General features: G+C 36.2%; 2 protein-coding genes and 2 long non-coding RNA genes across 4 annotated transcripts; 2 read left to right on the top strand and 2 right to left on the bottom strand.

Annotated features, from left to right (window-relative positions):
• Window positions 1-1,512: 1,512 nt before the first annotated feature.
• LOC135085441 (UPF0547 protein C16orf87 homolog) lies at window positions 1,513-4,602 on the bottom strand. The gene is made up of 4 exons (XM_063980238.1): window positions 4,377-4,602; window positions 3,257-3,427; window positions 2,600-2,666; window positions 1,513-2,259 (listed from the first exon to the last, which is right to left on the bottom strand). Exons 1-4 carry the CDS (start codon window positions 4,425-4,427, stop codon window positions 2,078-2,080), a joined length of 471 nt encoding a protein of 156 aa, XP_063836308.1. The 5' UTR covers window positions 4,428-4,602; the 3' UTR covers window positions 1,513-2,077.
• A 288-nt stretch (window positions 4,603-4,890) lies between these two features.
• LOC135085440 (zinc finger protein 596-like) lies at window positions 4,891-13,265 on the top strand. The gene is made up of 4 exons (XM_063980237.1): window positions 4,891-5,220; window positions 7,769-8,054; window positions 9,591-9,818; window positions 11,262-13,265. Exons 1-4 carry the CDS (start codon window positions 4,985-4,987, stop codon window positions 11,316-11,318), a joined length of 807 nt encoding a protein of 268 aa, XP_063836307.1. The 5' UTR covers window positions 4,891-4,984; the 3' UTR covers window positions 11,319-13,265.
• Window positions 13,266-13,370: 105 nt separating this feature from the next.
• LOC135085442 (uncharacterized) lies at window positions 13,371-15,410 on the bottom strand. Its single transcript, XR_010260115.1, has 2 exons — window positions 14,150-15,410; window positions 13,371-13,947 (listed from the first exon to the last, which is right to left on the bottom strand). It is a non-coding gene; the product is annotated as an uncharacterized LOC135085442 (long non-coding RNA).
• A 766-nt stretch (window positions 15,411-16,176) lies between these two features.
• Window positions 16,177-23,472, top strand: LOC135085375 (uncharacterized). The gene is made up of 3 exons (XR_010260091.1): window positions 16,177-16,364; window positions 22,249-22,371; window positions 23,285-23,472. It is a non-coding gene; the product is annotated as an uncharacterized LOC135085375 (long non-coding RNA).
• The last annotated feature ends 669 nt before the right edge of the window (window positions 23,473-24,141 follow it).

Here is a 24,141-nt window from a genome sequence, read left to right as displayed (position 1 = left end):
GAGATGAAGATAATGCTATTTACCCACAGATATTTACCCTTGACCATAGATAAATTAGGTATTTATCTACTATGCCCTTGACCCAGAGGCCACCCCTACAACAGATTGTAGGTAGGTAATAAATAAGTAATCCGTTCGATAATAATGTTTATACAGTGTGAGTCACGTTAAAGTGTACATATGAAAATAGATGAAACTAGACCTATTTTTATCGACAAAAAAGAGGTCAAAATTTTTTTGAGATTTTTTTTTAATTTTTTATAGAATTTTTTTTCTTTCAAGTACTTATTGTAAAGAAAACGTAATAAGTTTTAAACTAAGAGGTATATGCTGATAAAACAAAAACAGTAATAATGGTAAATAACAGGCGATACTAAAAAAATACATAAAATACTCAGAAAATTCCAACAAATAATAAAAAATGATACTTTTTGAAAAAAATCTGCTTACAAATTCGTGTTTTTTTGGTTATTTGATAAATTTCTCTAAAAAATGCCCCTATAAAAGGTAGTTTTTATTACTTTGAATTATTCTCTATCGTATTACCTTTGTAAAACCTAAAATTGCATGTCTCTATCCCTATCACAACATTTGCTATGATCGTTTGAACTAAGCCTCTCCGGGAGCGCCATTCAACGCTTCGCTAACAACGAAACTGAAAATGGCTCTAGATTTGTAATTTTGATAAAGACAAGTTAGATTTCAAATAAAAACAAAAGATTTCGAAGTAAAATAAGCATTTTAGTTAAAATTAAAATTGTCCCTACCTGTAGCGGAGAATAATGTTGTGGTAGGCCTTTGTTCAAACTATCATAGCAAATGTTGTGATAGGGATAGAGACATGAGATTTTTGGTTTTACAAAGGTAATACGATAGAGAATAATACAAAACAATAAAAACCACCTGTTATAGGGGCATTTTTTGGAAAAAATTATCAAATAACCAAAAAAACACGAATTTTTAGGCAGATTTTTTTCAAAAAGTATATTTTTTTATTATTTGTTGGCATTTTTTGTGTATTTTATGTATTTTTTTAGTATCGCCTGTTATTTAGCATTATTACTGTTTTTATTTTATCAGGATATACCGCTTAGTTTAAAAGTTATTACGTTTTCTTTACAATAAGTAATTGGAAGAAAAAAAATTCTATAAAAAATTTAAAAAAAATCTAAAAAAAATTTTGACCTCTTTTTTGTCGATAAAAATAGGTCTAGTTTCATCTATTTTCATATGTACACTTTAACGTGACTCACACTGTATATTAAAATTTAAGGTCTCTCAACAATAAAACCCGCGTGTAGCAATCGTCTTGAAATATAAACTTAAGATCCGGTTTCTTATGACATTTTTATTTTCTTGATCTCCATGTTTGTTTGGTGTTTCGGCTCGAAGGAAGCTCATCTTATAATGTTTTTTTTTTTACTTAAATTTTAATTATAATAGAATTTCGGAATTTTGTATTTTCTAGTGGCACCGCAGAACGTGCTGTGCACTGTAAAAATAAAAACAAAATTAGATACTATGTCAGCATTTATTTATTTACATTTAATATCACTAAAATAATACAATGAGAGAGAAAAATTGGATTACAAATACACATTTTTACATTTAAACTAAATTCTAATGCTAATTTTATATCTATGACAGTTCAATTAAAATCGGCAAGACCATCGAGAGTATCAATTGGTTTCGCTTAAGACTGTCGATCATCACTAGCACTAAAATGGCGGCCCACGTGACCGAGCTGTAAGACCCCATTTTGAGTGAGGCGCTGGCGTTTCTAGCTGATGCTAGGTTCCTATCGTTCACAATGATAGGGAGTCTGTTAAGTGACTGTCCGTGTGGTTCTAAGTCATTTTGGCGCAAATGTAAAGACTCGGCCGCGCTTCCACTCTGAATGAGCCTTAAGCTATCTTAAGGCGTCGCCTACATAATCGATCAACTAAAATGGCGGCGCTTACGTGACCGAGCACCTAAGATGACGTTAATAGTAAAGTGCAAATTATCGATGAGAAGACAATCGAGAGTTTCAATTTCAATTGATACTTCAACTGTTGATCATGTCACATCACTAGCACTAAGATGGCGGCGCCCAGGTAACCGCCTGTAGTTTCCGGTTGATCTCGTGCAGTATGAGCCGGCAGCGGGCCAACTGAGCGGGTCGTAGCTGCGGAGTAGGGTCACGGGTTCGTTCCCCGGATGCCGGCGGGGAACGCTTGGCGCGGCGGAGGGCGCGTCTGCGTCTAGCTACTGCTGTTGCTGAAATATTAGAAATGAATTTATTTAAAACTCAATAACTCCTTTATCTTCTGCAAATAGGAATTTAAAAAGCACTTTTACACGTCCCAAATACTTTTAGCTTCTCTATCTTCAAACTTCGGGACTACATTCGGGCTGGTGCTGAGAAGTAGCTCTATGGCTACTATAAAACACCTACGTATTGTCCCGGGCAGTGGTAGGAATAAAATTCTACTGGGAACCTTATGTAACACGGTTTTTTCTGTTGTTGACGTAGGGATATGATTGGAAAAAATATTTATTTTTATGACTTGAAAGATTTTTTTCTAACTTTTTGAACTAGTTTAAAAATGATACTCACCACTCTCTTTCTCTTTTCCTTTGTAGTCGTAATCCAGTGAGCGAGACAGAGATCTCTTTTTGGGAGACTGGAAACAAATAAATATGTAATTAAAACACTTTCCTTAATATAAATGTGAAAGATTGCAAGGAATGTTTGAATAGATAGACTCCACTACATCACAAACTTCACGATGGTATGGTTGGGATTCCTTATTTTCGTATATTTGTCACTAAGTTCTCCTCTTACGATATCCACGGTATCCAACGTGTCTAGCTAATAAAGAAAGACGAAGCTAGATAGCTTTTCCTTATTGGATGGGTTTTTATTGATCTACACAGGAGTTGTGTTGGAACGAGAGGGAATTTTCCCGTTTTAGATAACCAAAGGTCCTTTATTGAACCTGCACAACTCACCCTTCTCTTAATTGCACTCATTTGTCTCACGCAGCCGGTGCGTCGCTTCATGTCCTCCGTTGCTGGCAAGCTCCGCGACAGAGACAAGACACTGAGACTTAGGTATCTATCTCCTGCCTCTGTCTTACTCGAGAACTGATGCTTGAACATTGCTTAGTAGTCAAGTAGCGGTCTCGGTGTTTTGTCTTTGTCGTGGTGCAAACCGCCACCTTTAGGTTTGCAATTTTGCATTGATATCGAAAGCAACCTTGCTCATACTCACCCTTCTCTTAATTTGCTTCTGGTAATGCTGCGCGTCATAGAACTGAGTTCGCGATCGTCTCACGCGGCCGGTGCGTCGCTTCATGTCTTCTGCTGCTGGTAAGCTGTCGGCGCCGCGTCTCGCCGCGAAGAATGTGTGCCCACATTTGCAGGCTTTGGATGCTACGGCCACCTGGAAAAGGGCATAGTGGTTTTGAAGCGTTGATGGAACCAAAAGTTACAACCCGATTGAGTTAACTGCGCACCAGGCAGTCGTGACGTCACAATGACGCTTTGGTGCGGAGGGGGCGAACGCGGGGAGATGTGTAGGTAAGTGGGAGGGAGAGTCAAAAAGACACGTTGAAAGCTCCTTATTTTCTTGTTGACTACCTAGTAAAAATATTTATAGGTTTGAGAGTGAATAATCACTTACAGGGCAGATATGTAGGTACCATCCTAGACTGCATCCCACTTAACACCAGGTGCGATTGTGGTCAAATACCTGCCTTGTTATGCATAAAAAAAAGGTTTCTTTTGACATAGTTTTTTTGTTATTAGCAAAGGTTCAAATTGTTATCACAATCATAAAAAATTCACATGGTGTTTAATAATATTGAGGCTATGGTATTGGTATTTTTAGGAATCTATCATTAAAATAATAAAACCCACATCATGTGATAAGTCATTGATGATTATTAGGGTCAACACATTTCATGATTGCTTTGCTTTCTAATTACTTTTGTCCAAACACCACACAAAGCAGTCATTATTGATGACAAAACAAGCTTGTTATTGATAAGGTAATTAGTTAATGTACTCTAGACATAAAAAATATACATAGAACCTCTCATTTTTTTATTACACAACACATAAAATCTCTCTAATATTATGTATTGATATTAAGTATTATAAAATATGTATGTTTGTTACTCTTTCATGCAAAAACTAGGGAGTCCAGTTAAAATCGAAAAACGTAGTAAGTGGTCCATGAGACCAAAAAGTTTGAGCATCTCTGGTTCAGGACACAACTTACAGGACATCAACATAATGGTCAGCCTCTGTTGTTTATCCTCCAATAATGCAATCTGGTTAAAATTCTAAATAAAATTAAAAATCAAAGCTATATTAATAAAAAAACAAACCTGCATCTCACACTTCGGACAGCTTTTCGCGATCATTTTATTTTTACCCATTGTATTTTTTTGTGTTTCTCTTCAATACATTTTAAACTATACACTGCGCTTATGTAGTGTTCGCAAGATCCTCACTGTTACACTGATTTATTCTAAGTTTTTGTTAAATTTCAGGATTCCCAAAATCACTTTTGCACGTATTTGACAGCTGACTGACTGATGGATGCCATCCGTAATCAGCTGTGCATGCTAATTGAATGTTTGAAAACTCGATTAATAGCAGTATCGATGATATTATAAAATGGGGATATACACAATACAAGGCCAGTAAATAGCCCTCTTGTAATAGAAAGTAACAAAATGCAGCATATTCAGAGGAGTTTTACAGGTTTTATGCTAGATAGTCGCTTCCGTTGAATGATAAGTAATATTGTAATCGAAACTCCGTATTCAATCGTACTAATGATACTCACATGATTTTTCGACAACACTATTACGTAACTGTCATTCAATAGTGTTATTGTTGACACGACGAAACGAAATTATTTATTTTCAATTAAAATTAATTGTTCATGGACTTGTGGATTGTGATGTAATCAAATATTTAAACATAAAACATGCCTCCAACCAAAAAGAAAACTAAGGGCGTCGTAGACCCACTCAGCAGTTTGCAAAAGTACTTTATTTGCCACTTTTGTCGTAAAAAATTTCATCGGAAATTTAATTTGCGTAGACATGTCGCGATTTGTGAGGAAAAACAAAAACTTAAGCTTACGTGCAGGTGGTGTAATGTGGTATTTAAGAATTCGGCTAATTTGGCTTCTCACGCGCGAGAATTGCATAGAGACATGAGGTAAGTTGTGGACACTTTTTTATCCTTAATTTTAGTTTAGAACCTAGAATAATACCATTATCGGTCCGATTATAGATAAATTACTTTGTAGGAAATTTCCTAGGGATGTTTCCTGGGTCAAAAAGCAAGAGTTTTAATTAGTCCGTCAGTTTACTTATCAAAAAATACTCTACACGTATTTTTCTCTTTTTCAAAGTAATGAAAATTTAAAGAGATAAAGCGCGCCAAAGTTCATCAGAAGAGACCCGTGACGTCAATGAGTGCATAAAAGTGCCGCACTTTGTGACGTCGCGCGGAACTTCAACGCACCCTAACTATGTAATTATTTGTTAGATTGACAAATAAAAATATATGTGTCCAATATTTTTTGATATTAAACATGACGGACTAAAAAATTTTTTTAGGAAACTTGCCTCAAGTGGTTGTGCTGCAGGTTGTCAAAACCATCTAGATTTCTCTACTTGATTGTAAAATATTTGAACAATTTATACATATCGCACACCTAGATCTAAACTGAGACAACTCAAAAAAGGGCATTTTTCAGGAGGCGAAAAAAACGTATTACTACATTTTTTGTTAGGGAAGTTATGAAACTCAGTTTTATTTTGGATTATTGATAGGCTGTGAAATGACCCTGTGTATAAACTGGGTCAAAAAATCTATCCTTTTTACCTTTAATCGCAGTTTTTTTAGTTGTTACATTTTAGAGGAATGACTTTGTATAAATAAAAAAGTACATTTAGACTTGAATCAGTTTTGTTTGGATATTTTGAGATTTGAGTCCTCCTTTTCCACTCTTAAAATTTTTATATCGTGCCATTTAACTTGATTCCGATTTTCGTCTACAACCAAATTAGTTGCCCACATTTTTTGCAAGCTTTTAGTGTCATAAAACTTTTCAAATGTCATCTCTTCCATGTTCTTTTGTCCTGTGTATTTCAAAATTTCAAGATGTGGCTAAGTCCTCTTCCTGCACTATTAAAGTGTTTTCATTGAATGTTTCGATATCCTTAATTATCAATTTAGGAATTGTTTGAGAAAACAGTTCTTTTTTAACACGATTTGGATCAGCATAAGAGATATAAATGAAGATTTCATGACATGGTGAACATGATAGGTGTTTGAGTTTCTTCAGCCACTTTTTCTTGGCATCAGCTGATTGATATGTTTATTTATTATTTATTTACTTATTATAGACCTTTTTTCTACATTATTTTTTATTTCTACATTATAAAAAAGGTTTTATCTCTTGTGCAGACAACAGCATATCAGACTATACACTTGTATTACAACAACATTAGTTACTACAGTGTTTAACTTGAAGTGCCGTCGTCTGTACATTGCCATTTTAACTATCTTTACACTGTTCTCTCAAAATATTTAAAAGAAAACGACCTAGCATATTTTTTTCGGAAAATAAAAAAAATATCCACTGTAATTTTTACTTATCCAACAATAGTAAGTTAACTCAAAACACTCTTCTCAAACACAACAGTTGAACAGTTTGAATAAAACTAACTTTATTTAGAAACAGGGATTATCATACTGTACCTGATTTTAGGTGAAACATGCAAAACTACGCGTTCTGTATAGCAAAACATTGAATTGAAATTTGTTCCAACAAAACTACGCCAACTAGAAATTCACAAGTTGATTCATCAAAAGTAACTCAACTCAAAATAGTAACAAAATATAAGTTACTTTATCAAACAAAACTGGAACAAGTCAAAATGATCTGGTTGACTTTTGCAGAACAATTCATCAATACTGTTACTACTCAAATTAACTCATTATATATTTTCTGCTTAACTGTAACAAATCTAAATATCCGCGTTTTCGTTTATTTTAATACGTGCACTCTCTGATACTAGCGAAGGTCAACTGACAAAACGCTTGTTTAGGTGGAAGGGGTTGACAAGCGTTGATTCAACAAAAGTAAGTTATCGCCATCTAGCGGCAAATGGATCAAGGCTTTATTAAACCTGTTATGTTGGAAAGATGCGTATGATAACCGAGTATTTGAATACAAGCATAAGTCAAAATTGGCAATTTTTGAGTTGTCTCAGTTTAGATCTAGGTGTGCGATATATCTGGATGTCAAACCACTTTCCTCATAGTAAAAGGCTGGTTTCTGTATATCATAATATAAAATAGACTATTTTTAAATAATTATTATAACAACTTATAATATGGTAGCAACTGAGTGAAAATTCTATTTACGTTTAACCCAAACAGCCAAGAAAAAATCCTTCAAGCCTTGTAAATAAAAACACTATATGTAGAAATCAATTGTTACACAATCTTATGCAATCACTTGGGGTTTGAAAGGTTAAATTGTGGGTCTCATGCCCGTTTTCACTATCAATCCCTAATTTTTAAGTGACCCCTATGATAACACCTAATATGAATTTTGTTTTCATAGGGGCCTCTTTAAAATTGGGGATTGATGGTGAATTCGGACATCAGACAAATGAGACGTAATAACGAACAAGTCTATTTTGCAATAACCACACTTTTATCTAACCCTCAAAATGTCAACATCTTTCAGGTATTCCAAAATGAACCGTAAGAAGACTTCGGAGATAAAAAAATGTCCCGGTTGCGACAAACCGTTCGCTGAGATGTTCCAACTGCGCTACCACATACGAAGACAGCACTTCAACTTGAAAGCCAAGCTGCCTTACTGCAACCAGAAGAAAGTTAACCAGGTGTGGTTCGAACGAGTGCACAACTCGAACAACGTAATGGAGATACGGAAAACTGGGCCGAATACGCTGGTTATGAGGAAGCTCGATGAAAATACAGCGATTAAAGTTGCCGAGCAGAACACTGAGGTACATATTATTTAATCCTACTAATATTATAAATGTGAAAGTTTATATGGATGTCCGGATGTTAACATGTTTGTTACTCTTTCACGCAAAAACTACTGAACGGATTTTGATTAAACTTTGCAGTATTATAGTTTATAACCCAGAATAACATGTAGGCTATAAATTTATGACAATCTGTGACAAACTAAATTTCACGCGGGTGAAGCCGCGGGCAAAAGCTAGTACAATACAATGTTTAGTCTTACATTTTATTCTTTTCAAAGTAAAATTTCTTAGTTTGGACTATTATTAAATTTAGTGCTTACAAATCGATTTATGTTGTTCAATCTGTTGCCCTTAATGGTGCGTCCACACTGGGCGAACGGGCTCGCGCGGCAAACTCGACATCCTGCTCACTCATGAGCAGGGTGAGCAGGATGACCAGCGTGCCGCGCGAGCCCGTTCGCCCAGTGTAAACGCAACATGAGGCAAAAATGCGTAGCCTAATATGCTGTTGACCGTACAAACGTTGCTTAGTTTGGGAATTCAGTCCCACATTTAGGCACAACCCACCACCACCCATGGTTCTTCCTGCCTCACGGCGTACGAACCGAATCTCGGGAGAGCGCGCGGGTACTTGCTCTGGGCTCCTTTCCCCGGGTGCTTTGCTTGACTCCCTACAAATTTTCTGATCCGTGTCCCTTCTCATAGTCAATTCTCTCCCTTCTGGGGCTTGACACCACAAGGTACTTCGCATCGGGCTGCTATCGTTGATAAATGTCATCACTTCTGTCGAATCACGCCTGATTGTGTGCCAGGAGTGCGTACATTTAGGCACAGTTGAAGACATTAAGGATATTAAAATTTAGGGACTTCCCACACTTGCGTCTTTCGAGAGTCAGCGCGCGCGCATCGTCGATTCGGCGCCAATGCTGAACGCTGGCGTCGCGTTATTTAGTTTAAAAAGAGTTGATACGCCGCGTCGACGCTACTTAGCTTTGGCGCTGGCGAGACTACGACGTTCGAAAAACGCTAGTGTGTGGGAGGCCTCATTTTTACTGTCACTTGCGAGACGCTTAAAACGTATCTGCCCTTTTTGCTAAGATTCCTAAGCGCTAGACCTATAGTACTTAAGGTCCTATGTCCCCTAGATGGGGCAGTGGACGTCCACAACAGTCCTGCATCGCGTTTGGTCTTGAGCTTCGCGTTTGATCTCGCTCCAAGTCTTGCCGATCTTCGCCTCGTCTGCCACAGTACGCCGCCAAGTTTGCTTGGGGCGACAACGTTTGCGTTTTATAGTCTGGTCTGCGAGCACGTAGAATTTTGTCCAATGACCCCAAGCTACCCATCCTTATCGCTCGCGCGTAATTATATTGCTGTCGCGACTGTGCAACGGGCGCCCGCAGTGAGTGTGCGAGCGCGACAGCAACATAATTACGCGCGAGCGATATGGTGGATATGATTGGGGTCATTGGACAAAATTCTACGTGCTCACAGACCGGGCTTTAGTAGTATAGTTTTATTAGTATAGTAAACAACTTGAATTTGAATTCTCAGGAGATCGACCTTACCCACATTTACCCGACCGGCGAGATGGTGGGCAAAGTGGAGTGCAAGATATGCCAAAAGGAATACGAGAGGAAAAGCATAAAGAAACACATGGAAGAGGTACATTACAACAAACGGAAACACCACTGCAATAACTGTAACTCGACTTTTAAACGGTTGTATCAATTTCTGAAGCATGTCTGTACTAAGCAGAGGCCTCCGAGGGGAGTGAAGCAGGTTGGTGGTATTTTTCTGTCTTCTTCTTTTTTGGGTTTTGGAGATTACGATTTCGCCTATGTCAAGTGTTTAGCTTTTAGCCTAGGCGCAAACCACCGATTTTTAGTTGGCCGATAGTTGGGTCGGGCTGTTGGATCAGTATGGAGAGATGTATGAAAGTGCGCACATTACATCGATTTGGTATCGGCCGATCCTTTATACAAATTAGAATCGGGCCCAACTATCGGCCAACTATGTCAGAGATCTGCGCTTAGGCTTACGTTTTGCCAATGTCACGTGTGCAGCTTTAGCCGGGTCTCCAGCGCGTGTTTTGCCCTACACAATCAACAAAAACATGTCAACATTCAACAAAATTTTTAGTGAAACAATGTTTTTGTTGATTCTGTAGGGCAAAAGACGCGCGTGAGACCCGGCTTTTAACACATAGGTATTTTTTAAAGAAAATCTTTAAAATTATTACTTTTAATTGGCAACCAAAATAACCAACTTTGCGTTATTTAGAAGATAAGTGATACAGTCTCTAAAACCACATAAAACCTGAGTTTCTTACGTCACTTCTCTCGAAGTGGTAGTAGGGCAAACTAGGGTGAAAGTACAGTAGTTGACCATTTAACTATTGTGTAGTTTTTTTTCTGAGTCTCTTTGGGAATGGCTGATTTAGTTGAATCTTACTTTCACCCTATATTAGGAAGTGGATTTTGAATTTTCGTAATTTTGTTATTTATTCACAGCATTGACTGTAAATAACAACAATTCTTTATTTGTAGACTACGGAAGGGTCAGAAGAATAGTAAGTTACCTAAATAATACACTACAAACTTACTTATTTTCTTTAGAATGATCTTCTTAACCTACTTCTAATAACTGTGAAGGACTGCTTTCTATGTGCCTGATATGTATCGAAACCCTGTAGACAACAACAGTGGGCCTAGTGTCAGTTTTACATTCGTGAGCGCGTCAAAAAATGACATTAAATGTATGACGGATTGTACAGCGCCCCTAGCGGGAAACGTTCAAAAACTAAAATTTTCATACATTTTTTAAACGCACTCACTAGTGAGCGCGTTTAATGTAAACTCACACTCAGCCCACAGACTTTAGTCGGCCGATAGTTTGGTCGGGCTGTTAATCAGTTTATGGACATGTAGGAAGTGCGCACATTACACCGATTTGGTATCGGCCGACTAAAAGTCAGGTCTGCGGCGAAATTAGATTATTATGTTTTTCATTGAAATGTATTTTACAATTTATTCGTCCAATCACAATTTGCTTTGTGTGTGTAGATTTTAAACATAATGTGCTATCTTTTTTTTATTTTTGACGTTCATAAGTGCCAAAATATTGATCTAAACTGATTTTTTTATTTGTTTTGTGTAGTTGGGACAATTTATCTGCTTAATACGATTGTATTTGTTTAAAAAAGTACGTTTATTAATATTACAGGTCAGCGACGACATAATAATAGCCAGTTTCCAGAGCCTAGCGACATTCCATGCATGACCAAACGACGAGTTGGCTGGTTAAAGGACGTAGCACACTTATCAACCCGGAAAGGGATCGTAACCGTATCAACTCGAGGCGGTCAGTATTCTTTGTAGGATACTCCATACTGCAACGAACATTCATCCGCACCGTGACGTAAAGCCTCGCGCGGAAGGCGATGACAGCTCGCGAAAGGCGATACGGTGTTGATCCATTTCCGAGTTGATAATTCTGCTATGACCTGAAGTCAACTTTACCCTGTAGAAATATGAAAAACCTTCGGGGCTGGTAAGAATTAGATATTTGAAATATTTTATATGTAAATGTTGATATTTATGGGCATAATAATATGTAATAAACAAATAGTTAAATCGTAAAACCTGTAAATCAAATTACAATGTTTTTACATAATATTATTTTACATTTAAGTAACTCAAAAATGAACACCCTGTATAGAATACATAGTAATAACATCACAAATTAATATACATCACATTTATTTTACACAATTCTATCCAATGAATAAGCGTCTCGCGCATTTTAATCGACTGCACCAAAAGGAAGATTATGTTTTCAAGTGTATTATATTTTTTTGAAAGTTTTAGCATAAACTTCATTTGGGTTTAAGTTTGTGAAGCGTCATTAGATTCGTCTCAATTTACGTAGTTTTTATTTTATTTTATAATGTGTTTCTGAAGGTTAAAATAAGCGTTTAAAAGGATGTGTGCCTTGTTTAATGGTGTTAACTAACATTTTTAACCTCTGTGCCTTCCAACTTTATTTCCACAGTGTTTATAAGTGGACTAGTCCTTAAAATTACTTAAAACAAAGTATGAGACACCCTGTATAGATGTAGTTTCTTCTATTTATCATATCCAGTTGTCTTCAAAAATCACAATATTGTGTTGGTTTTTACAAGCTTTTATTGAACTTGCAATGTTAAATTTTAATATTTTAGGTAAAATCCCAATTTCTGGCAAGCGATTGAGCTGAAATTTTGCATGTACACATGTAATTCGGATGACATGCATTGTTATGATAGCATGGAGCTGGTCTCATGATGAAGCCGAAAGGTGGCCATAGGAATTTTATTCTTTTAAGAGCATTTAAATAAAAGCTTGTCTTAAAAAAGGTTTTGAAAACATATATTTATGTGAAATTCTTTGTTGTTTAAAAGACTGATTGCCTATTGCTGTCGCTGTTTTAGTGATAAAAACTTTTTATTCCATATCCGCCCTACTACTAATGTTTTTTCCTAGAATTTTAAGTGTGCACAATTTTGTTATTTATTTTTATTATAGTGTAAATAAGACCTCAAATATATGTTTAAATCACACATGAATGCTTTGTTTATCTAAAATTGTGAATTGTAAAAATTTGGGATGTGTATAAGTGCCTGGAAAAGGCCTGTGTACTAAATAGACTATTTGAATTTGTAAATAACAACCTGTTTGTAATAGACAGACAGGTCTATTAAGCAGTCTACACACCAAACCCACCGACATGAGTCGTCGATTTTTTTATTGCGGTTCGGTTCATTTGTCTAGATAAGATAGTTATTAAATTTTTTTAGCGTTAAGAGTCGCATCTCAAACTAAATTATATATATATTTTTTTTTTTTATTCTATCTGCGATCAGCCGTCAGCCTTTATCAGATTAGATGAATTCGCATTAATGACAGTTTAGGTTCTGCACATCCCATGACTAAATTATAAATAACTTGAAAAAATCGAACTGCCTAAGTCACGATCGTGTGCGTTGCCACGTTAGGAAGTAAAATTTTTAGTTACAAGAATCCATTGTTTTTGGGACACCCCGTATATGGCTAGCATGTCTGTCCCTGATAACTTTCCCTTGAGGAATGAGGGTACAGTCAGTGATAATTCGTGACAAGTAGCCAAAAACTTCCCAACATGTCTTTTTTACATTGGAATAAGGTTGTGTTGTCAAGTTTTTGGCTACTTTGGGTGTCACAAACTATTTGACGCTGTCTGTAGGTACTAGGAGAGTTTCAATGTTTTCTTCCGTTATCGGGATATTAACATCTCAAGTTATAATAAAACATGGAATTGTTTCATTTTAAATTATAATTCATATTAGTAGTTGGTAAATCACTTACTTCTGTTTTTTACACTTCACGTAACTTAAGCGTTTTTAATTATCAGGATCTATAGACAGTATTATGTTTTTAATATCACCGTTTTCTTCAACCGGCACCTCAGTTTGAGGCGAAACCGGGTTTGTTAAGGCAGAGTTGGACGATGAATAGTAAGAATTCACATGTTGATCGATAGGGGAAGTATAACAGCTTGGATGGCTATGGGGCGTTGAAGTACTCGGTGAAGGTAGAAACAAGTCAGCTCGGTAACCAGTTTCGGCTTCAAAAATCATGTTGTTTATCCGATGTTTTACGATTGCTTTGGTCGTTTTCTCGAACTTTCTAAGTTGGGTTGCTATGTATTCACCGAACAGTTCATCCTCATCTCTTAGTTTTGATTCATTTCTTTGTTGACCAACTGTTTTTATTAAATTTATTGCTTCCGAAATCTCATTATTTGGTTTACAACGTTTATTTGCTCGAGGAATGTGTGACGTTTGAGATGAACTATTTTCTGTGATGTAGCCATTGTCGTTAGATGTTGTTTCCTAAAATTAAAATAATACTCGTAAGCATTCAATTATTTATAGAAAAAAAGAATATTCATTTTTTTTACAGTGAATTGGTACAAATTATTATAATTGGGTAAGAAAAAAAATACATTTTTTTTCCACCTGATAAGATAAAAAAATTTAATATTCTCATTGCCGAAATTGGGTACATTTACCTTATTTTTAAAAATTCACTTACCGAATCATTCGTTCCAGCTGATTTATTTTTAGTGAGCAAAAAATTGAAATATTTGTATGCAAACCACTTGCTTTTATAAACACAATCTGTACTGGCCCCTGTCTTCCTTGATTTAACAGTTTTTTTTCTTTCTCTGTAATATTGGCTGGTTAGATTTTTTATTTTTCGCTCCACTTCTGTTACATTTGTTTTTAAAATTATTGCAATTTCGTTCCATGCCTCGTACCGTTTTGGCCGACTTTTGTGATCACTGTGGTTGGGGTTCCATAGCAGTTCTTTTTCTTGGTATAAATGTATTAATTTTAGAGTGACTTCTTCGTCCCATTCCATTTGTGCATTTTGTGATTCCGTGGATTCCATTGCAAAACAAAAACAATTCTCCACAACAAACAAGCCGAATCGAACGAATCCAAATTCCAAAATGACACTGACAGTGACATATGAAATGTCAGTGTCAAATTAGTTCCGATTTTCGCCACGAGAGTCGGCAAGTCGCAGACATGGTCGCCTACCGTGTTGCCACAAGTCGCCGACACGAATTTTTATGTCGCTCAACGAAAGTTGAGGCGAATTTAATCACACTGATGTAATCAGTCAGTATACGCACGACGTCATCGCGATAAATAAATATAATAAACGAGCTGTGCCCACGACTTCGTACGCGTGAAAACCCGTTTCGCAACATTTTTCATTTTTGCTCTGCACCTATTACTCGTAGCGTGATGGTATATAGCCTATAGCCTTCCTCGATAAATGGGCTATCTAACACTGAAAGGATTTTTCAAATCGGACCAGTAGTTCCTGAGATTAGCGCGTTCAAGTAAACAAACAAACTCTTCAGCTTTATAATATTATAAGTATAGATAAAACATTTATTAGCTGCAATTTTAGGACTACAAATTAGGTGTGGACTGTGGACTTCCTCTATTAAGTACATAAGCACCTGTGTCAGAGGAAGCCGCGATGGTTTTACGTACTAAGATGTTTTTATTTAACGTACGTATGCAAATATTTGCTTGTGTTGATCGACTAAATTTCTGCTGCGTGACCTTGCAAATCGTTGACATACCTAATATAAACTAGAATAGAGAGTTTAAATTTTCTAGGCAACGGGCTCGGCAGGTTTGGTGTGTAGACTCCCTGTATCACTACATAAATTTTTCTGGATGTATCATGGTTATTGATGTATTTATTTTTATTGTGTGATTCGTTAAGTAATTGACTATTTACATAACTAACCTTGTTATTTAATAATATAAGATTGATTAATAAATGAATTAAGTATTACTTCTTTTTATTACTCATCATACTAACCCATAAGTTATCTTTGATTACATATTCAATTAACGAATAGCCACTACGCTCTTCTTGTTAAAATGTCTGCAAGCAAGAAAGTTGTTAGTCCGACTAGGCAGAAAGCGCAGAAATACATCTTTTCTGTGTTGATAGCCTCACTCAACTGTCGTTGCGCATCCTATACATAGCTATAGATGACCCACGCTGAACTGTCCCACCAAACTCAATGACAGGGGGGCGCTACCATCGTTCAACTATATGGTTTCCAATATGGCAAAAATCTGAACCAGCGATCCGGTATTGACGGTGGCGCCCCACTGTCAATGTCATCGACAGGACAGTCCAGTATTTTGGAACTATATAAAGTTTTATAGCAGACATGTTAATTTTACGAGTTGTTTTGGAGGAAATTATTCAACAGCTGAAGGGCAGTATTATAAACGAAATAAATCTAATAGATTGAAGAAGAGTATACAGAGGGGTTTTATTAATTAATTACTTCTCTTATTTATTTATTGCGCATTTGGTCATGGCCATTCACTAGTTTGTTATAGAGGGTAAAGTAAGCTACATCTCCTTAACAATAACTTCTCTAAACTCAACAGAAATAAAAACCGGTAAAAGGAACTAGTATTTTGTACTTGTTATTTTTATCATTAAACATCCCTAGTTTTGTGGCTGTTTTTTTATCTGTGGGTTAATTATTAATTAAAAAAAAACCTATTGACGTTTTTTTTGTTTACAAACTTGATGAAATTATTTTTGATTAAAATTTTCTGTTTAAATAATTAAAATGTTTGAATATAGCTGCAATAATGCCTCCAATTTGAATAAGACTTGCCGCGGGTGTCTTAAAGTTGGTGACGAGGTGCGGATCATGACTACTGAGGAACAAAATGTGTATTTAAAATTTATAGAGGTTAGTTCTCTAATTTGTTTGTTTTTTTGCAAAATTGCCAGCTTTGTGCAAGTTCCTTTGATATTTACAGTTAATATCGATGTTTTAATAACCTATATACTGGATTTTCTTTCTGTGTAACACCTAATTATCATAAAACATATTCTTTTTTTTTTTTTTTTTTTTTTGTTTCTTTATGGCTCTCGCGGATTGCGTTTAGCCACGACAGGGTTCTTGATGTGGTTCTTGACAAAGAGTGTTCTTGACTTTTGCGTTTGGTTTTTCAGACAGTGCGTTTTGCATTTAGACAGGGTGGGATTAGGTTAAAAGGTAGGGAAACGAATTATAATTACGGAAGGAAACGGAACATTGTGTGATAGGATGGGATCAGTGTTTATAGTGGTTAAGGATAATAAGGATAAAAAAATAAAATATTTACATAAAAATACTATCATACACTATTTACAGCTTGATGTTATTATGAGTAATAAATGCAGCTAAAATATTATAGACATTACTATCATTAGAGTTTAAGAGGCAAGTAATAGAGGTTGGGAAAGGAACATGGATGGATAAAAGCGAGCTAATAAAAGAGGAACGGTCATAAAGGCAACAATTAAAAAATATGTGGTTCATATCTCCCACATCAGATCCACAGGAACACATATCACTGTCTATAACATGAATTTTGGCCAAATGTGCTGGAGTGCACAAGTGACCAAGTCTCATTCTCGTCAAAGTGGTAGTAACTCTTTTTGAAAGGTTCATTTTAGCAAACCATGGCTTAAAAGGAATAGATGGTTGAATAAGTTTATAATGCTTCCCCTTAGATTGAGTAGTCACTTCCCAATTCTCCTCCCAGGCAGATCTGAGATAAGTTTTGGGAAGGGCTGCTGTTAAATCATGGCAATAATTTGTATATGGATAAATATCTCCACATTCAATCGCTTCATTGGCTAGCTTATCGGCTTTATCGTTCCCTGTAATGTTACTATGACTAGGTATCCAAGCAAAATGTATTGAATAACTGTTTAAATGGCATTTATATAATAATTGTCTGCATTCCATGATAACGGGATAACTGGTATTACTCTTAAACGGAAATTTTAATAATGCCTGCAAAGCACTTTTGGAATCGGAAAAGATAACAGTCTTGTCTAATCTCATGAGAAGAACGTACTCTAAGGATTTAAATATTCCATAACATTCCCCTGTAAAAACAGACGACTCAGGAGGAAGTTTAACTTGTTGAAAAATTCGATATTGTTGATGGAATACGCCTACTCCAACGTGACCCGTTGGTGAGTGTTTAGATGCATCACAGTAAAGATGATGCCAACCATGCCAGTTCTCACTTAATATCTGTCGAAATTTAACATCAGCATTACGGTCATCTTTGTTTACATCTAAATTTAGGTGAACTATCGGCGTAAGGATCAGGGACTCAAAATTGACAGTAAAAAGCGGAAGGAAGCAGGATCTGTGTACTGGAGCTTGAATAGATACAAATTTGCGGTAACTTATAACTAAGCAAGGTGGGGATTTGCGAGACCAATAAGGGGAAGTATCAACTAAATCAGACAATCTGTTAAGCTTACTGTAAATTGGATGATTTAATTGTTGAAGAACGCGAAATAGGTATTTGTCGCATAAATATTGGCGGCGCAATCTCAAAGGTGGCTCAACACATTCGGCTTGAAGGGCATTGATCGGACTCGATTTCATAGCACCAGCCACAATCCGGAGTGCTTTAGATTGGATTGCATCCAATTTATTTAAGCCAATTAAATTACATGGTTCTAAGAAAAAACTACCATAGTCCAATACGCTTCTTATGATTGCATTGTACAACAGTCTTAATGAGGCTGGATGGGCACCCCACCAGACTCCAGAAACGCATCTTAGAATATTAAGTAGCTTTTCACATTTAGCAGCTATATTGTAACAGTGAGGGACGGCAGTTAGTTTTGCATCTAGCGTGACACCCAAAAATTTAGCATCATTTTTAACTGGGATGGCGCTACCATCATAGAGAACGGATACAGATGGAGGCACTCTCATTCTAGTAAATAAAATTACTGAACTTTTGGGAACCGAAATACTTAGGCCATTTTCATCTAACCAGTTTTTGAGAGCAAGCAAACTATTTGTCAAAGAATTAGTTATGTTCTGGACAGAGGCACCCGAAATATACAAAAGCAAGTCATCAGCATACTGTAGTATACTAACTTGATTATTGAGTGCTAAATCTAAATCATATGTATACAAGTTGAACAACAAGGGACTTAAGACGGATCCTTGTGGCAATCCCTTCCAAACAAACCTTTTGTAGAAACGGTCATCATGAAATACACTGATATATCGCTCTGAGAGTATATTAATAACAAAATTAACTAATATAGATGGAATTCTAAGTCGATGAAGTTTATTTATAAGTAAATTAATTAGGACGTTGTCATATGCAGATTTGATATCTAGGAAGGCCGCTATAAGTGACTCATTAGAAGAAAATGCTAGGCGAATATCGGTAGTAAATATCCCAATACTGTCCATAGTTCCTCTACCCTTTCTGAAACCATATTGATTGTTACATAATAACCCTGTGCTCTCTACGAACCATTCTAAGCGATTCTTAACAAGGTGCTCAGCCAATTTAAAAATTACTAATGAAAGTGCAATCGGTCTATATGAATTAGCGTCAGAGCTTAATTTACCAGGCTTTAAAATCGGAATTATTTCTTGTGATTTCCACGCATTTGGGACATTACCGTTAAGCATTATAGAATTTATCAATGTTAAATAATAGGAAAGACTAGAATCACTAAGGTGCGAGAAAAAGGAATAAGGAATTCCATCCTCTCCTGGTGATGAATCTTTAACATAGGACAAAATTCCTTTTAATTCACAGAGAGTAAAGGGCTCATTCAAAGATCCAGAATTACTATGGAGGGAATTGTTCATGGATGGGTTTGTAAATGCTAATGGTACAGAAGGAGGGGCTAGTTTATCTAAAAATTGGTCTATTACAGTATCATCCATGTTATATGGTTGAGGTTCTTTAAATATAGATCTGTATCTACGGACATTGGACCAAATTACTGATGGGGAAACATCCGGAGATATTGATGAACAGAAGGACTGCCAGCCTTCCCACTTTTTTTTCTTGAGCAATTTCCGGGTGGCACTCATTACTTCCATCAAATATTCAAAGTTCTCAACAGTAGATTCAGACCCATAGTACCTCTCTGCCTCTTTCCGATTTTTGACAGCTGTCAAACAATCTTGGTCCCACCAGGGAGGAGAAGGGATTTTATTTGAATTATGGTTTTTAATGGCAAACATTTCATCAGCTGTTTTAATTAGCAATTGAGAGATTGCTTCCGCGCACTCTGAATGATTACTACTTAAGACATTAGGTAACGAGGGGATCTGGCGTTGAACTTCCTGTTGGAATGCATACCAATTTGCATCAGCTAACCTATACTTCATACGAGGTGGGCGCCTTTCGGATGTTTTACCTACTTCATTAGGAAATGCAATTACAACAGGAAAGTGATCACTTCCGAATGACGAGCTTAATGTTGTCCAGGTTAAAGAAGAAGCTAAATTGGGTGTGCAAATAGATAAATCTGGTATACTAATACCTTCGTTAGGTAAAGTCCGCCGCGTCGGCTCACCGGTATTTAATAAACATAAATTTAAATGATCCAATATATCTAAAGTTCTAGAGCCATAGAAGTTTGATCTAGAGCTGCCCCAGGACTGGTGCTGGGCATTGAGGTCTCCCATAATTAAAATTGGTTTTGGAATATTAACTAATAAATTCTCCACTTCATCAAATATTGCTGAGGAAGGATGAGGAATATAAAGGGACACAAATGAAATATTACATATACTAACTGCTATAATTGAGAAATCACTATTATGTTGGGTAATGGGTATGTGGGTGAAGGAAACAGATCTATTTACAAGGATAGCTACACCGCCGTAGCCATCACTTCTGTCTTCTCTTATACAAGAGAAGCCAGGTACTCTAAAATGTACATGAGGTTGTAGCCATGTCTCTTGAAGAGACACAGCAAATGGTTTAAACTTGTTAATTAAATAAAAAAGTTCACTTTTCTTACTACTAATGCTGCGGCAGTTCCACTGCAACACTAGGGAGCTTTGATCCATTTTGAGAATTACTTTCCTGTATACTATTGTTAGGTATGGCAACGTTGGACGGTAAAGAAACTAAATTTGACTTAGATAATGATGTTATTAACGCAATGATTAAATCTTTAATAGGTATGTTAAAAAGGGAATTAGGGTCATTGTTATTTAGGGCACAACCATTTCCAGGCTGAGGAGCATTATAATCCTTCACTAACTCACTATGGGCTACACGATCATAGCCCTTTCCACGTTTAGGTGGGGCTTTCGGTTTTAAGTAAACTGTTTTATTATATGACCTGTTGCTATTGTTAGGTAAGTCAGAGTTATATCCAATTGATGGAGATGGCGGAGGAGAAGATATTAAGACACTTGCATATGACTTAGTAATGGGTGGATGTAACTTCAAGGCTTCACCATACGACAGACAATTTTTAGCCATAGTTTCCTTAATTCCCTTTTGCCTATCAAATTCTGGACATTTCCTATCTGTAGCACAGTGAGGACCGGAGCAAAGGCAGCAAATACTTTCTTCTACAGTACATCTATCTCCTGAGTGACCCTGACCACATCTAAAGCATCTGGGAGTAGATCGGCACTGGCTTTTGACATGACCGTATCTACAACAATTGAAACATTGAATTGTTGGAAATATATACAAATTTACTGGTAATGAGTTATAGCAAAGAAACACACGCTTAGGTAAGACCTGGCCATCAAAGGTCAGGACAACAGTCTCAGTAGGGACAAATTCAGTTTTACCATTACTTGTTACTTTTCTTTTAAACCGTCTGACCTTTAAAATATCACCACAACCTATGGGAACTGATATACTAGTTTTAACCTCATCATCAGTCCAATCAGTTGGCACTCCTCTAACCACTCCCATACGGGTCACATTAGCTGCTGGTATAAATGCTTTGTAATTATATTGTTTTAACAATGCACTTGAGACAAAACTGTTTGCATCCTCAAAATTTGAAAAAGAAATTACAATACGGTTTCTACCAATTTTTTTCAAACTGCCATTAACTATATTTCTAAACTTGTTCTTTTTCAAAAATTGGCCAAATGAAATCGGGTGAATGTTAGATGGACGCTCATTTGATGGGTCTTGATCTTTAAGCACATGAATTAAGTAAGGGGCTGCATCAGAAGCTTCGTAACGAGATCTGCCTACAAAAGTCGGTATACGAGGATTTGGGCTTTCAGTGGAGTTCATTGGAATGGGTTCCGACATGGGAGAGTTTGGAACTACAAATTTATCAGGCGGATTAATAAAGATATTAGGCTGATTACTTTCCGTTTCACATAAACAACTGTTAATTTCATTTGATGAATTTGACCTATGTTTCCTCTTTTTGTTGCAATGTTTACAATATTTGCGGTTTATAGAACGTTTCCGAGTAGAGCTAGATTGACCAGCATCCGAACAATCAGTGTCTCTCTGAGATCCTTCGGTTTCAGAACCTTGTGAGATGGTTACAAAATTAGATACCTGGGGGACGCCGGTCCCGCCAGGATCGTCGGACTCATCCATGAAACTTTATAAAAGTGAAAAACTTACCAATGTACAGGAATTTTTACACTAATTATATTAAATATATACAGATAATTAATATACACACTATTTTACAACTGATCCTATACAATATACTATAAAATTAATGAAATTTCAAAAAGAGCAAAAAAAGGACGACCGAACCAAAAACATATTCTTATCAATTTCAATATAAACAATAATTTTCAGGTATCTAATGAAGATTTAACTATGTATGTTTGTCTTCTATGTGCTCATTTGCTAAGGAAACTCGGCAAGTTCTTGATTCAGTGCCAGGAATCTTACAATGTTTTGAATAACTTTCTGCTAAAGGTGAGTTACTTTTGAGTAAAACTTGAAACTTATTGATTGTTTATACATTTCCTTGATAGCATCCCATCTTCATGAATTCTGTCTATTTCTCCTGTCATCCATCTATGTTGTTTAATAATATATTTTTTAAATCAATATTTTTTTACTGCCAACTCTATCCACAGTTCGTCCTTAAGGATAACTGGAGGAGTAGCTACTGTGTTTTATGGGCAAATAAGTTTTAAATAAATTAATCTGTAATTTTGGTACTAATTTATATTTATATCAACTACCGAAATTAAAGTTTAAAATGATATAAAATTCATTATATCTAAATTACCAAAACCAAATTAAATGTAAACAACAATGTACTTTTATAAAAAGGCAAACCTGTCATTGGCTATACTAACTAATCTAAATCTTATAACTAACATTTTCAATGTATCGCTGTTGGTTTCTATAAATAAATAAATAAATTGACAAGACTCAAATTAGGATTTGTGGCTTAAAAGCTCCATTAATGTTCCACTAGCAATCCGCCCTGGCTACGCACGGGTGCTAAGTGTACATAAAAACCTTCCTCTTGAATCACTGGCAATAAGTGGTGACTGAGTTTGTTCCGGCATTTCTTCTCAGCACTTGCCATATGTTTGTCTCGAAGCGCTGGTAGGGCCCAAAAGATAAGGAGACATGTAAAGTGCCCCATAAGGGCTACCTTTTTTTTTCTTATATATTTGACGTTCATAAGTGCCACTTGTGGTCTAAACTGAATAAATATTTTTGATTTTGACTATCTATTAAAAAACCGCATCAAAATCCGTTGCGTAGTTTCAAAGATCTAAGCATACATAGGGATAGATAGCAGAAAGCTACTTTGTTCTATGCTATGTAGTGATATTCCAATAATTAAATAAGAGATTTTATTTATTTCCAGGAATCTAAACCGCACAACTACATTCCACCGTTCCTGGCGTTCAATCTAGTCACAACGCAACCTGAAATAAACGAGTTTCAGAACAATGTAGCATTGTTGTATGATTTCACACCGGACATGGTAACGTTTGACGATGGGCCAATTTTTGACGATGAAGATATACCGCTAGTGCTGTTGAAAAAGGAAGACAATGAAGCAGAGGATGGAGTTAGAAAGAAGAAGAAAAGTAGGAAAAAAGCAGTGGACGTAAGTACTTACGTTTCAGCCAAATGACATCCACTGCTGGACAAAGGGTTGAAAGAAAGAAAGAAAGACATTTATTTGGTTCCAACTTAAAATATAACACACAGAATCAGATAACAAAAAACAAGTACAAGTTTGAACCAAAATTGGCCACCGCTCAGCATGTGTCATGCTCTGGAGTGGTAAATAAAACCCAGAACACGACGCTGTTATTCTGTGGTGACCATTTTTGGAGAGAGCTGGAAACAAACATGAGATGAGACAATACACAAAAAACAAACAAAAGAGAAAAAACAAAATAAAAAATACATTATTTAAAAAAGTAAATAGATGATGCCCAACATTCTCCCATAGATAGAGGTCCTGCACTGCCCACATCCAGAGCCCCGATTACGGTATTTTTTAACGTCAACAATCCAGACACGCTTCTCGATTCTGCGATACGATTGGTCGTTCAACAGCGTACGTCAGCTGTTTTGACCAATCGTATCGCAGAATCAGAAACGCGTCTGGATTGTAGACGTTATAAAAGTTACCGTAATCGGGGCTCTGGTATTTCCTGCGACCTACTAGAGATGGGTTATACTAGGTAAATTTGATACTAGGTGCACCTA

Source organism: Ostrinia nubilalis, chromosome 28 (genome assembly GCF_963855985.1).
Source record: "Ostrinia nubilalis chromosome 28, ilOstNubi1.1, whole genome shotgun sequence".
NCBI lineage: Eukaryota > Metazoa > Arthropoda > Insecta > Lepidoptera > Crambidae > Ostrinia > Ostrinia nubilalis.
Note: the sequence above shows the minus strand (reverse complement) of the source record. Positions and strands in the feature narration are given on the sequence as shown.

Bases quoted from the DNA above. Each gene is read 5' to 3' on its own strand.
- LOC135085441 (XM_063980238.1), bottom strand. From the start codon at position 4,427: ATGGGTAAAAATAAAATGATCGCGAAAAGCTGTCCGAAGTGTGAGATG. The intron at 3,428-4,376 runs GTTTGTTTTTTT...GCCCTTTTCCAG, and splicing joins GTCCGAAGTGTGAGATGCAG to GTGGCCGTAGCATCCAAAGC. The intron at 2,260-2,599 runs GTGAGTATCATT...CTAATATTTCAG, and splicing joins AGGAAAAGAGAAAGAGAGTG to CAACAGCAGTAGCTAGACGC.
- LOC135085440 (XM_063980237.1), top strand. From the start codon at position 4,985: ATGCCTCCAACCAAAAAGAAAACTAAGGGCGTCGTAGACCCACTCAGC. The intron at 5,221-7,768 runs GTAAGTTGTGGA...AACATCTTTCAG, and splicing joins GAATTGCATAGAGACATGAG to GTATTCCAAAATGAACCGTA. The intron at 9,819-11,261 runs GTTGGTGGTATT...TTAATATTACAG, and splicing joins CTCCGAGGGGAGTGAAGCAG to GTCAGCGACGACATAATAAT.